General features: G+C 47.6%; 1 protein-coding gene and 1 long non-coding RNA gene across 6 annotated transcripts in view; one reads left to right on the top strand and one right to left on the bottom strand.

Moving 5' to 3' along the window:
- The window catches only part of SMOC2 (SPARC related modular calcium binding 2), a 156,348-nt gene extending 145,592 nt beyond the window's left edge, over nt 1-10,756 (top strand). For 4 of the 5 annotated variants that reach the window (XM_082406325.1, XM_082406324.1, XM_082406323.1 and 1 more), the window contains 3 exons: nt 280-554; nt 6,875-6,912; nt 9,099-10,756. In XM_082406325.1, coding sequence (XP_082262451.1) covers nt 280-554; nt 6,875-6,912; nt 9,099-9,116 — 331 coding nt within the window. In that variant the 3' untranslated portion in view covers nt 9,117-10,756. The remainder of the gene's footprint in view (nt 1-279; nt 555-6,874; nt 6,913-9,098) is intronic. The other variant, XM_082406326.1, reaches the window with a different exon arrangement.
- Nucleotides 1-13,415, bottom strand: part of LOC309635325 — a 31,015-nt gene that overhangs the window by 6,694 nt on the left and 10,906 nt on the right. The gene's annotated exons all lie outside the window — the stretch shown is intronic.

Genomic DNA, 13,415 nt, shown 5'->3' with positions numbered 1-13,415 from the left:
GCCAACGCCCAGTGAGTGATTGGACTGCACAAGTTCACTGTGCCATTTGCCATTTTGAAACCAACTTGAAAATGTTTTGCCAAATTTCTAAGTTATTTTTAAAAATCATTATACCAAACCGCAAAGCCACGCAGCCTTAGGCCTCAGGGCCGAAAGCGCGACAAGCAGGGCCCTTCTTCCAGGAAAGTCAGAGCACGGGGGCCCTCGCTGGAGGGACCAGGGCCGGGGTGGGGAGGCAGCCAGTCTGCGGGGGCCCCTGACCACCTGCGTGTCTTCCAGGCTCTCGGAACCTGACCCCAGCCACACGCTGGAGGAGAGAGTGGTCCACTGGTATTTCAAACTGCTGGATAAAAACTCCAGTGGGGACATCGGCAAAAAGGAAATCAAGCCCTTCAAGAGATTCCTTCGGAAGAAGTCCAAACCCAAAAAATGTGTGAAGAAGTTTGTTGAATACTGTGATATGAATAACGACAAGTCCATTTCCCTGCAAGAGTTGATGGGCTGCCTGGGCGTGACCAGAGAAGAAGGTGAAACTAACACGAGGAAACGGCACAGTAAGAGCCTTTCTCCTTATTTTGCTCCCACGCGTGTCCACTCTCCACGGCGTCTGTTGAGTCTTAAGATGTAGAGATTGTCCTTGCAGTCTGAGGGTGGAGGGAAGTCTGATGTGTCATGTGACTGTAGGTCACCCATCCGTGGAAACACTCACAGACCGTCGTAAGTGGTCAAGGGGAAGCCGGGTGGGAAAGGTGGGAGCTGAGTGGTGTCTGGGGACAAGTCTTACTGTTCTGTCCGGGGGGGGCGCGGGGTAGGGGGTGCCCTTCTCCAGGGGCGCCTTCTGATGCTGAATAGCAAACTGGGGACCCTTGGGAGTAACTCGGGGACCCCATGCATGACCCCAACCAAGCATTCATCCCGGTTTATTAGCAGTTAAGTAATTCCTGTTTCCAAACCAGTTATTTCAATGGTTGAAACAATGTTTCAGCTGCATTACCAGATGTATGTATCTCTTTCCGGAACCCAAACGCTGTCAGCAGCCCAGGAGCCGTGTGCAGACTTGATGGTTTGCAGAGACCTCTCCCATCTCTGCTAATTTATGATTCTGTTATTCTGTTACCAAACTTGTAGCATATTTGAAACATGAAACAAGTTTGAGAGTAGATTCTGGAGCATCGGTAGATGGTGGTCTTTACGCCTCCTTGTATTTGCAGCTCAGCTGGGACACGGAAGTCCTGGCCGCTGACCTCGATTGTGGGCTTCGGGAAAGGACTGCATCTGTCTTATCAGTTTCTGTGTCCCGAGCACTCGTCATAATAGTCATTCCGCATAATTCAGCCGAACTTGGTTCCAGGCTAGATCCCTGTAATTGTGAAAGGACTCTTGCTAATTTTCCTGTGAGAAGTTACTCCTGGAAGAGTTGAGTTTTAATTTGAAGACCTCTGTATGGGGTCTCGGAAGCTAAGTGCGCTTCATGTTGCCCCGAACATGTCCAGACTGCAAACAGTGGTAAAAATAACGCAGCCGCCCCCTTTGCTGACCTTGCGGGGTGATGATGGCATTTCCCGGCAGGATGTGGGTCCTTGCTGCCCTCTGATGGGGGTCAGACTCAGAGGCTCTGGTCGTGGAAACATTGTATGCCGCATTCGCCTCCCTGCTGTGTGTCTGCAGGCAGGGGGAGGAGCTGGGCTTCCACCAGAGCGGGTCAGGGGGTGACTGGCCCCCATCACCATCCTGCCTCACGGTCCCCGTGGCTCCTTCTTTTCTCCCAACCAGGCCGGGGATGGGGGTGAGGCTGTCATTCTCACTTGCAGATGAGAAACCCAAGAGCGCCGTGTGGGTTCCAAGCCTTACAGCCACCCGAGGCGTGCGACGGGTCCACCCTGAACAGCGGCCCAAGCGCACGGGTCCGCCCGCAGGAAACCGGCGCCTGCTGGGCTGCAGCTCCTGTCGGGGTTTCCTCAACCCCGCGCAGGCCTCCCCTGCAGCCCCCGGGGGGGCCTTGGACGCTTCCAGCCCAGGCAGTCGCCCCCACCCTTGCTCTCCTTTGTTGGGACTTAGGGTCGCTGTCGGCTGCTGTCTGACTCCGCCTGTGATTCTTGGACCTGGACAGACGTTCTCACTCATCCTATGCTTTTTTTTTTTGATTCTGGTCCCCCATAGGGTCCCAAGAGACAAGCGACCTATTGCAGTTTTAGGCAGAAATCCTGGCAGCCAGGCGTCTCGGAGGCCCAGGGGATCACCATGGGAGCCAAGGGGGAGCCAGCGGCCGGCTGCTGGAGGCCGGGGGACTGTGGCCCCCCTGCCCCCCCCCCGGGCTCTGAGGATTGCCAGGGAGGGGCATGAACACTGACCCAGTGACTCGTTTCAGCTGTTGCCGGCTTGGCTTGGGGCCGCGGTGGCCCTTCCTCTGTTCCAGAACCCAGTCTTGAACTGAAAGAGTCCAGTTTTGTGGTTTCAATGAGCAAATTAAGTGCAGGCTCAACAGTGTGTAGAATCTGCCCTTTTAATCTTTAATCATCACCCCTTTCTGGAGGGCCCAGGCCAGTCCATTGTTTGCAAGGACCCCCCCCCCCTCGTGATAAGCACCCAAACCCCTGAGCCTCGTCCGGTGCCTGAGGGACGTCCCTCGCCAGGGGCACGTCCTTTCTGCATGTTTCTTAAATACAAAGGAAGTCAGCAAGTGGAGATGCTTGGCAGGGAGAGTGGGCGGGGGGAGGCCCAGTGCACGGCGGCTTTGCCAGGAGCGTAATTGGCCTCAGAGCAGTGGCGAGTGTGAGGCATTCTGAGATGGAACGGGATCCCTCCAATAGTTTCAAGATGAATTCTGAGCAGCAGAGAAACTACTCTCCTGGATACCACCGCCTGACCCCCAGCCCTTTGGTTCTACAGAGACGGCCACGCTCTCCACCCGCCCCTGCTCTCCGTGGCTCAGTCCACAGTGTGGATGGGTCATTTCCAGAAGCGTTAACCACGAGTGGGCGTGTTGTTTAAACAGCAGCACTTGGTGCGAACTGGTGCCGCGTAGCCTGTGGTGAGCCCGCGGGTTCCGGGGCATCAGGAACCACTGCGCTCGTGGGTGAGCCCTGAGCTTCTGCAGAAGGTACAGATGGTGCTGAGAAGGGTGTGCAAATCCCACCCCTCGGTCAGGTACAGGGCTCTGACTTTGTGGCTAACGAAGTGGTTAGTTCCCTTAGTCATTCACTCGCTCAACACAAACGTCGAGGATCTGCCGTGAATCACGGGGCGGAGGTGGGAGCTGAGTCTCAGAAGCTCCCCAGTGTGTAGGGAAGATAGAAAAGCCCTAGAACGGCCGGCGCTTGAGGCATGGGTGTGAGTGGGCTGCTGGCCGGGCCCTGAGGAGGCAGCTCCCAGCTCGAGGACTCGGGACAGCGTCGCTGGGCCGGGTACTTGAGCGCCAGCCCCGCGGCCAAACGGATGGACGGGACGGCCCAGACCCTGTGCCAAGCGCTGGGACACTGGTGCCTCCCCTGGAGCAACTCAGATGCAAAGCCTCCACACCGCCCGGTCAGAGCCCGCGGCATGAGGGGTAACTGCGTGACCCCCCGAGGGCAGCCTCGCCGGAGAGCCCGGGGGGCCGTGAGAAGGAGCTGCTGCTCAGGCGTCTGCCAGCCAAGGGTGCCCTCGTAGGAGAGACAGGATCGGAAGCTGGTCTTCCTGGAAACGCTGAAGGTCGGTCGGTCTTGCTCTGCTCTGGGGACAACACGGCAGCTCTCACCCCGCACGCTGAGGCCTCAGGAAGCTGACGCGAAGCCAGCACCTTCAGGGTCCCGATCCTGGACACCCACCCTTGGTTGTAAACAAAACTGCCTCAAAACCCCACCTCCCTGTCAACACCAGCGTCGGACCTCTGAGTTGGCTCAAGGGCCTTAGCCGATCACATGCCCTATTGTTTTATAATCTGGTTAAATAATGGAAAACTTGAGGTGTGGCCAGTCCGACAGATCAGGAGCCAGGGCTGTGGAGAAGATGGTGCCCACAGAGGAAGTGCGCTGCCCCGGCCCCGGCTGCTCTCGGGCTGCAGGTTGCTGCCCTCTGTCCCTGGGTGGGGGGCGGGGAAGGGGCATCTCCACACCTCTCCTCGGGGCGGGGCTGCGTCCTCACAGAGGACAGAACGCACAAGGGGACCAGAGAACACGTTCGCGGGCAGAGCGGACGCACAGAGGGGGTGCAGGCCACGTCCTCTTGCCGAGAGGGGTCCAGGGTCTCTGCACAGCCCTACACGGGGACATGGAGAGGGTGAGTGTGTAACCCTGCTACCAGGGGAGCGAATAACAGAGTGTAACACCTTGATGTCATCACCATTTATCAGAAATGTTTAAAGTACTGCAGAATCTTGAGTTATCTTCTTTATGTGCCTCTGACTAAACCGATGTGTCTGAATTTTATTGTCTCATTAGTAACCAGGAAGATAACACGTATAATCCCCTCTCTTCCTCCAGACACGCTAAATTTGGTAAAAAGTGGCAATTTGGTCAAAAATGAGCATTGGGGATTTGGATACATTATTAGCTGATCTTGCAACCCTTTTTTTTTTATCTTGCAGAATTTCTCTAAGAGTTTTTCAACTCTTAGTTTTTTTCAACTTTATTATCATTTATTTTTTCCTACCCTGTGTAATTTGAAATAGTGAAAAGTCAGAAGAACCTAAATATTCAGGAAGGGGTTAGTTGGGACAGTCTAAATATCCAAGTGGTTACCAGTTTCTTTTGTTTTCTTTATTTTTGCTCACTAGTTAACAATACATTTTTTATTCTAAAAAATATGAGAAATTAAATAAAGAACATAAATAACACATGACCTTTTATTCTGAGACAAAATCAGACCAGATCTATAGCTTTCCAAAAAATATTTCTATGCACATATACATACGTATTTATGTACTATGATTTTCACTACAAAATGGGGTCATAAAATACATACTTCATTAATCACACTTATTTTAAGCAAGTGCACAAGATTTTGCATTTAAATTTTTGCAACTAAGACATATTATTGGGAGCTTGATCTCAATTTTCACCATTACACAAAATGCAAAAATGAAAAAAAACCCTGAAAACTATTGAGAACTGATAGAGACTAGAAAAAAAAATTTCTGAAGAATTCAGGAAAAAAATTCACAAAAGATGATACCATGCCCTCATGATTCTCCAAAATGACCATTGTGCAGAAAATCAGCAATTAGGAAATATTCATTTTTGACCAAATTATCTTTTTCATCCAGACTGCCATGCCAGCTACATTCTCTCAGGCATGTTGCCTTACAGCCAAACTGCCGTTTGCTGTGTCACCTGGAAACAATCACTATCATTCGGTACCGATGAAGCCACCCTCCCCGCCACACACTCACATCCCTCACTGAGCTCTGCGGTAGGAGCTGGAAAGTACATACTCATTTTCTCACCGAAAAGTATTTTTATTGATGTGGCATGGCTTCATATTTATTTTCATGATGTACATTCTGTTTCATTCAAATTAGTTAACAGTTTATTATTTTTCTGCCCTTCATGTATCTTAAATGGAGCTTTTCCCTACTCCTTCTTGAGTGGAATATTCCACCCAGTGTCATTAATGAAGTTTATATTCTTTTCATCTACATAGCAAAGTTCTAAACACCAAAAAATGTTAACTTTTCTTGCTGTAACCTAACTGTAATCTGTAGCTACCTCCAATGGCCAGTAGACTGATATTTACCATAAAAGAAACCAAGAAAAATCTGGCAATTGTTGATAGTGCAGTTGGTTTAGATTGGATTCAAAGTATCAGTTTAATATTCTTTAAATTTGAACCAATGGCGCGAAAGCCTACTTTCTCTGTAAAGTAGTCATTTCAGGCAAAGCAAAGTGGAGAGTGGCAACAGAAATTATCCCGATCCTTGGATCATTCAAACTACAATGGAAAGAGATAGTCCATTTAGCTACCATTTATTTAATATTTTTGCAATTTACTTAATATGTTTGTGTTTCAACTTTTCATGCTCTATTTCTGTTTGCTTGGATATAGCAAGAGGAGAAGTTTGAACGCAGAATAATTTTGCTCTTTATTTTTTTAATTGAATGGATAGACGTCAGCAATTAAGGCATTTGGGATGAGGGATGCTGCCCTCCGTCTACTGATTCATTCGAAAGATATTTACAGGTGCTCCCTGCTCTAAACATTGGCAAAATCTCAGTAAATAAAACAGACAAAAGTTCACATCCTTCTAGAGCTTACGTTTTGGTGTGGATGCAAGAAATGAGATAAATAAGAAAAATCCCCTGTGTGATGGGTGATACTAGCTAAGGTGGTGATGGGGGGAGGGGAGGGGGAGGGCTGGAATTTCAGGTGGAGGTTTGGGGCAGGAAAAGTGCCTCCACAGGTGATGTCCCAGGTCCCAGTCTTGAAGGAGGCACAGACGGAACCAAGCAGGATTTGGGAACAGTTATTTTGAGCCAAACAAGTTAAATGATTCTCATGATTTAACTATAAAACCAAAAGATTTCAAAGACCTGGTGCTGGTTCCTAGACTTAGAGCTGCCTGGGTCCTCTGTCCCTGGGAGATTTTTCAAACTCGGGGAAGGAGGTCTCCACGGCTAGTGGACACGTCTTTGGAGTTTTGGGTAAAATGGAACAGTCTTCTAAAGTTGGGCCAGAGCATTTGTATTGTTGGGAATTGTTTACATCGTGACTTTTATGATCCACTGTTTATAATCTATGCTCAGCGTATGTGTAGATGCATATTTTCTCATGTAAACAAGTCTGCCAGTGGACGACACTTTCCTACAGTGATATGGATTTCTTCCTGAAACATGCTATTTAACCTTTTACTAAATGAAGAATATTTGGTTTTTAATCTTTCTTTTTTTTTCCCTGTTAGCCCCTAGAGGTAATGCTGAAAGCACTTCTAGTAGACAGGTGAGTATGTCTACATTGTAGCCTTAATAATTTACTGCTTTAGTTATAGGCAATAAAAATTGAGGTTCCGTCAATTTGTAAAGTGAAGTTCCTTCCAAGAAAAGAAGCAACTTACCGTGTCTACACCCCTGCGAGGCCCCAAATAGCCGTGCAAGATTCTGCCAGAAATTACCAACTTGCTGAAACATCAGCATAAACGTTTTGCCCTAATTATTATTTTCTTGCTACTTGAAGTTTCAATTATTTTATTATTTTTAGAAGAATTTCTGAGTCCCCTTATTTTGGGAAATATTTATTTTTAAATAGTTCTCCAGGATGTGGATTTGTAATTTATTCCTTACGTTTGGTTAAGGAGATTGCAGGGACAGGGAGTCTTCTTTTTTCATCTAGGGATCCGAGTGAGACAAGTGGCAGCTCCAGAAGGGATTTTTCACTTCCTGCCGTGTGTGCTCATAAACATACTTCTGTGCTTCTGAACCTGTATTTCTGCCTGTGCAGTTAAAGGAGATAATTGTGGTGTCTCTCCCCAGTATTCCAGCCCACAAGCTCTCCAAAGTCTAGAATATTTTCCAGAAGATGAACACGAGCGATTCATTTCTCCCTCTCTCAAAGCCAGGGCCACATCTTCCTTTCTTAAGACCACTTGTCAATTTGTTACGTATTTTGTCTTCACCTGCTTGATGGCAGGTCCCCGGTCCCTAAGGCAGGCCCCCGTATTTGTGGTGGGCTTGAAGTGGAGACCTCCCACACGCACCTTGGATGCAATTTAAAACCATTTCATTAGGAAAGATGTGTGATACGGTCGGTCTTCTTTGTTTAGCAAGTGTTTATGGTTTCAACTTTTAAAATCCCACCGCCAATCACTTGTGCTTTAGAACAGGGCTGGTCTGAAAGCAATGACCCGGGCTGAGCTCTGAAGACTTCCAAACGGTTGTTTTCCTGAGATAACGCCAATGACGGGCACATGGGTGCTGCCTCGGCCTGAAATAAACTCTGTTCCAAACACAAGACTCACTCAGCTTTTTCCCAGAAGAGGAATCCAGAGCGGTTTCCCCAGCTCTTTGTATGGTGTTTATCACTGCAGACTGTGACCCTGGGATGGCGTCCTGTGGTGGCTGGCACGTGATAAAGTGATTGAAGACCATGCAGATTTCTGTGAAGAATCAGAGTCCCAACCACCACAATCTTTCACTATGTGAATAACCAAACACAAGAACTATGAAATGAAGGGCAGCAAGGGGGATGCATGAAGCTTATATTTAATCGAAAAGTGAGCTGTCTTTCTTGGCTTCTTCTCCAGTTTCCATCACAGTTTAGCCGTCATCAGGACAGTGCTGTCAGCCACTGCTGGCACAGCTTACAACGTTAGTGCCACCCCTCCTCCAGCAAATCTGACCAGCTTTAGTTGCTGGTAAAATACATGGACGGCTTATCTTTATCCTCACCTAATTAAAACAAAACTTCTTATTCACTTAATGCAAGAGATACAGTCTCTCTTCTTGTCCCCTGTTCATGTATTTATCTGGGGAATAAAAGCCAACACAGAAGCCTCCTGAATGTTCAAGTGTAATTACTTTAAATAGACCAACTTGTACTGGTCGGAATGGGTCTACGTGGAGAAATAAACCTGGAGGATTGTACTTTGCTTCTCTTTTTCATTCTATATTATTTTTAATTGGCACAGTGCAGAATTCCAGTAATTTAGTAAACAAACTTTTCAAGTTGTATTTCTTAGAGAGGTCAAATAGTGAATGGAAAGGATGAAAAAAAAATGTTAAAAAAAAACCCATGCCTTTATCAAATTTGAAGCATAAATTAGTATTAAAAGTATTTTTATATGATAAATCCATGGTGATTGGAGATTCTGCACAATGTTTAACATATTGAACACACTTACAATCCTTGAAATAAATGCTTTCTCAACTGATATATTTTTCCTGATATTTCTGATCATTGAGTGGGAGGAAAGTGCTAGAAGTTGAGAAGTGCCCACAATGTTTTTATTATTTTTTAAAATTCTTACACCCCAAATAAAGCACTCTTTCTTTTCACATCTATTTAAAAATATTGCTTTTTTTCCTTGTTGTTACCAGCTGGGTTTATTTTGTTCCTAAAAGGCAAGTCTTTGTCTTCAGAGATGAGTGATGCAAATGTCTTAATACATCTCTTTTTTGTCTCTTTTTCAGCCAAGGAAGCAAGGATAAATGACTGACACATCCACGGCGGGTCCTAGACACGTGGCCGACTCCCTCACCAAAAAGCAATTAAAAAAACCAAAACAAACACATAGTATTGCACTTTGTACTTTAACTGTAAATTCACTTTGTAGAAATGAGATATTTAAACAGATGGCTTTAATCTGTGGAAATGGAAAGGCTGGCTTCAGAAAAGTAATCACATACAATGTATGTGTCCTTCTTTGACCTTCAAAATCTGTAGTTGGTGGAGATGTATTTTGAATGGATTTAAGCTTAATTTCTTCCTCCTACGCATGTTAACCTGGCAGAAGCCTTGGCCGAAGGCGCTCTGGCTCCCGGCCTGTATCTCCTTACCGGGGCCGTTACTAATAGTCTCGCCAGGTTGGCATCATTGGAAATCTACTGCCCTGGCAGCATCACTGAATCCATGTTGGAAGCTTCATGGCGCCATAGAAGTTTGTAATCAACTGCTGTCTTTGTCATGCAGTTAATGAGTGCATGGGTCTTTTTGTTTCTTGGGATTTTGTGTTAGTTTGTTGGTTTTCCTTCCAGAGTTCTCGCTCACGCAATGAGTTACCCAACCACTAAAGCAATCTTTACAGGTAGTGCCCTGGTAGAAAAGAAGGTTTTTCAAACTCTTTTTTTTTTGGTGGTGAAAAACAACTGTTTTATTATGCTTGCAGATTTTGTGGGTCTGGAATTTGGACAGGGTGCAACGGGATGGCTTGTCTTTGTCCCCGATGTCTGGGTCCTATGATGTGCCTGCTTTTTCCACTGCAAGCTTCTGTTTGAGTTTTGCCTCAGGCTCAGATTATTCATGCAGTAAATGCTAGAGAATTCTTTCTGCATTTCTGAGGCAGCATGAAGGGGTCCATCGTTCAGAAAAGTAAATTTAATCATGACCTGACGAAGCCAGCTAAACACGCTTGTCAACCTGCTTTTTCTCTTACACCTGGCCCCTACCCATCCGACCATGGCCCACCCAGTGGCCCCCCGGAAGGTAAAACTGTCCCCTGAACAAATTATGAACAGTCCCCTTAAAGAAGGCACAGCCAGGCGAAGCTGTGCCTGGGTCTTGATCTTGGCAGCCGGGGACAAAGGCCTGTGGGTCCCCCACCTTCCCTTCTTCTTTCCTGGAGTCCTCAAGGGCTCAAGGGTTTGCCGATGGGAAATTCGTCCGAATGGGACTTGAGAGGGGCGGGTGGGGAGCTGAATGCCCCACTGTGAACAGCAGAGCGGGCCCTCGGGACAGCCGGCTGCCCGTCTCAGAGCTGGACCCCGGCCTCCGCAGATGTGCCCACGGGCTCCATGAAGCATTTAGGGGACAGCCCCGGAGCTGGGGTGACACGCTGTGACGCTGTCTCGGCTCTAGCTTTTGGTTTGGGAAAAAATTCTTCACAGCCCCAGACCGCCCAACACATGTTGTGTCAAACGATCTTGAATTTGCATGAAGACGTTTCAAGAGGCGTCTCATTTAAACCGTGCAAAAGTCAAAACGGAAACTTTGGAAACACAAAACCAGCTCCAGTGTGTGTCACCATTGTTTAAGAAACAGGATCCTAAATTTATTGGATGATCTTTTATATTTCTGAACTTTGAATTTAATCATTTTTCTTAGATTAAAATAAAATATGCTATCAAAACCATACTTGGCCTCTTGCTTCGTTCTGAGCATGTTTACCATTGGCAAGCAAGGCAGGGACCCTGGGCTGGAGTGAAGGTGAACGCTGGTTCTGCCCCTCTGGCCATGGGACTTGGGACAAGTTACTTAGCCTTTGGGGGCTTCAGTCTCCTGCTCTATCAACAGGGATGACAGTGGCATGCACCCCTGGGTGAAGGTTACGTGTATCCATGTGTGTAAAGGGTGAGGGCCTGGCACAGAGGGTGCAAGTGTTTGCCCTCGTGATGGGAAGCAGCCGTCCACTCACTAGGTACCGAGGGCTGGGAGGACTTCCCGTCCTGCCGGAGGCGGTGTGGACCACGGAAGAGACAGAAAAGGTTCTTGTTGTGGTTAAACCCGATGCTGTTCACAAGTCACACCGCCAGAGACCCTGGCAGGCCACGTCTCTTGGTCCCCAGCCCCAGTCTCCAGACCCAGTGTCCGCCCTTGGTTAGACGCTCATTATATCTCACCTGGACCATTGCAGTAGCTGCTGCTTCTCTCAGTTTTGTTGAGAGGTAATTGACATACGCCACTGTCAGGGTAAGGTGCGCGGCATAATGATTTGACTTCCATGTCCTGAGAAGTGGTTGTCACAGTAAGTTTAGATAACATCCAGCATCTCACATAGATACAAAAAAAAGTTGTTTTTTTGTTCCTGGTGATGAGAACTTTTAGGATCTACTTTCTTGGTAGTTTTCAAATACACCAAACAGCAGCGTTAACTGTGGTCAGTCATGGTGTGGTCACTGCAGCAGCTTCTTAGCTGGTCTTGCTTCCTCCAGGACTCCCTGTTCCTTCCTGGTAAATCTCCCTGTGCCCCACACTAGTTTTTTCTCTACTCAGAAAAGTGTGATCTTTGTAAAACCTTAGCATTTCAATTGTGCAGTCAAGACGTTGCTGGAAAGGAATTAAGAGGAAACGCTCCTCGAGGGGCGGAGGTTGGACTGGTTCTGGAGCAGGCGGGAGAGGACGCGGGGCCCACGGAGGCTGAGAGGCTGACCCAAGGCAGGGGTGAGGTGGAGCCCCGGAGGCAGCGGGCCGGTGCGCCGGGGCTGGAGCAGGTGGCTCTTACTGCAAAGTATTAAGATATCAAATCCGAACCGGAAATTGTTTCCCTTACGTACCTGGTGTAGCTGTTTTTAGGGATAGTTGCCTCCACACCGAACCTCCCCTCGCCTCCTTCTCATGTTTAAAAATGCTCTCCTGCATCCTTGTCAAAAATCTCCAAGTGGGAGATTATTTAGAAGTGCACTGACCAACTCATAAATCATGCCCGTGAACGTCACATCCAGAATTTTTTTAAGTTATCAAGATGAAAGGTGTCAACTTTTTGTAATCAATGTGCAGAAATGAGCGACATAATCACAAACTGCCAAGTGAACACCAAATCATATAAACAACAAAGCTACTCCAGAGAGAAAGTAAGAATGTAGACAGCGCTAAGCTCAGTGGTCTGTGGTGATGGTGATGGTGGTAGTTGAAATGGCGGTAATCATGACAATGATAATGATGACGATGCTGATGATAGTGGTGGTGGTGATGGTGATGATGGTGACGAGGGTAATGGTGGTGGTGATGGTGATGATGGTGACGAGGGTAATGGTGGTGGTGATGGTGATGGCAATGGTGATGGTGGTGGTGGTGATGATGGTGACAGTGATAGTTGTGGTGATGGTGGTGATGATGGTGATGATGGTGATGATGGTGGTGGTGTTGAGTGATGGTGATGGTGATTATGATGGTGGTGATGGTAGTGATGATGGTGATGGTGAAGGTGGTGATGGTGGTGATGGTGATGATGGTGATTATGATGGTGGTGATGGTCGTGGTGATGATGGTGATTATGATGGTGGTGATGGTGGTGGTGATGATGGTGATGGTGGTGATGGTGGTGATGGTGATGGTGATGGTGGTGATGGTGATGATGGTGATGGTGATGGTGAGTGATGGTGGTGGTGATGATGGTGATGATGGTGATGGTGGTGGTGAGTGATGATGATGGTGGTGATGGTGGTGATGGTGGTGATGGTGATTATGATGGTGGTGATGGTGGTGGTGATGATGGTGATTATGATGGTGGTGATGGTGGTGGTGATGATGGTGATGATGGTGATGGTGGTGGTGAGTGATGATGATGGCGGTGATGATTTTCTCCCTAATACCATTTACTACTACATGGGCCAAAATTTGTAAAGATTTCTGACTAATTAGATATTTAGACATTTTTGATATTTCTTCATTCTAAAAAGCTTCATTCTTCATTTACTATAAAGCTGTGAACAAGCCACCCCAAAGCTCCATGGCCTAAAACCACCCTGTTTATTCTTGTCACCCAGTGCATGTTGGCTGGGTTGTCTGGGCTTGGCTGGACCTGCCCCCATGCCTCACGCCTGGCCCGGGACGAGTGGGCCTTTGGGGCGTATCTCTGTGGTTGTGGCTAAAGCACAGGGTGATGCGCCCAACTGCATGAGCGCATTTCAAGCTTCAGCTTGTAACCTGTCTGCTCACATCTGTGGACCATCATGGGGCTCCGAGCAGGTCATGGGCAGGGAAGCACACACCGCCCACCCGGAGGCCCTGGTAACTCGTGGACGTAGACGCTGTTGAGTGTTGGAGATTGTGCCCAGCTGCAGTCCAGCACA

Source organism: Balaenoptera borealis (genome assembly GCF_965194805.1).
Source record: "Balaenoptera borealis genome assembly, chromosome: 9".
NCBI classification, from domain to species: Eukaryota; Metazoa; Chordata; class Mammalia; order Artiodactyla; family Balaenopteridae; genus Balaenoptera; species Balaenoptera borealis.
This window is presented reverse-complemented; position numbering and strand designations above follow the sequence as displayed.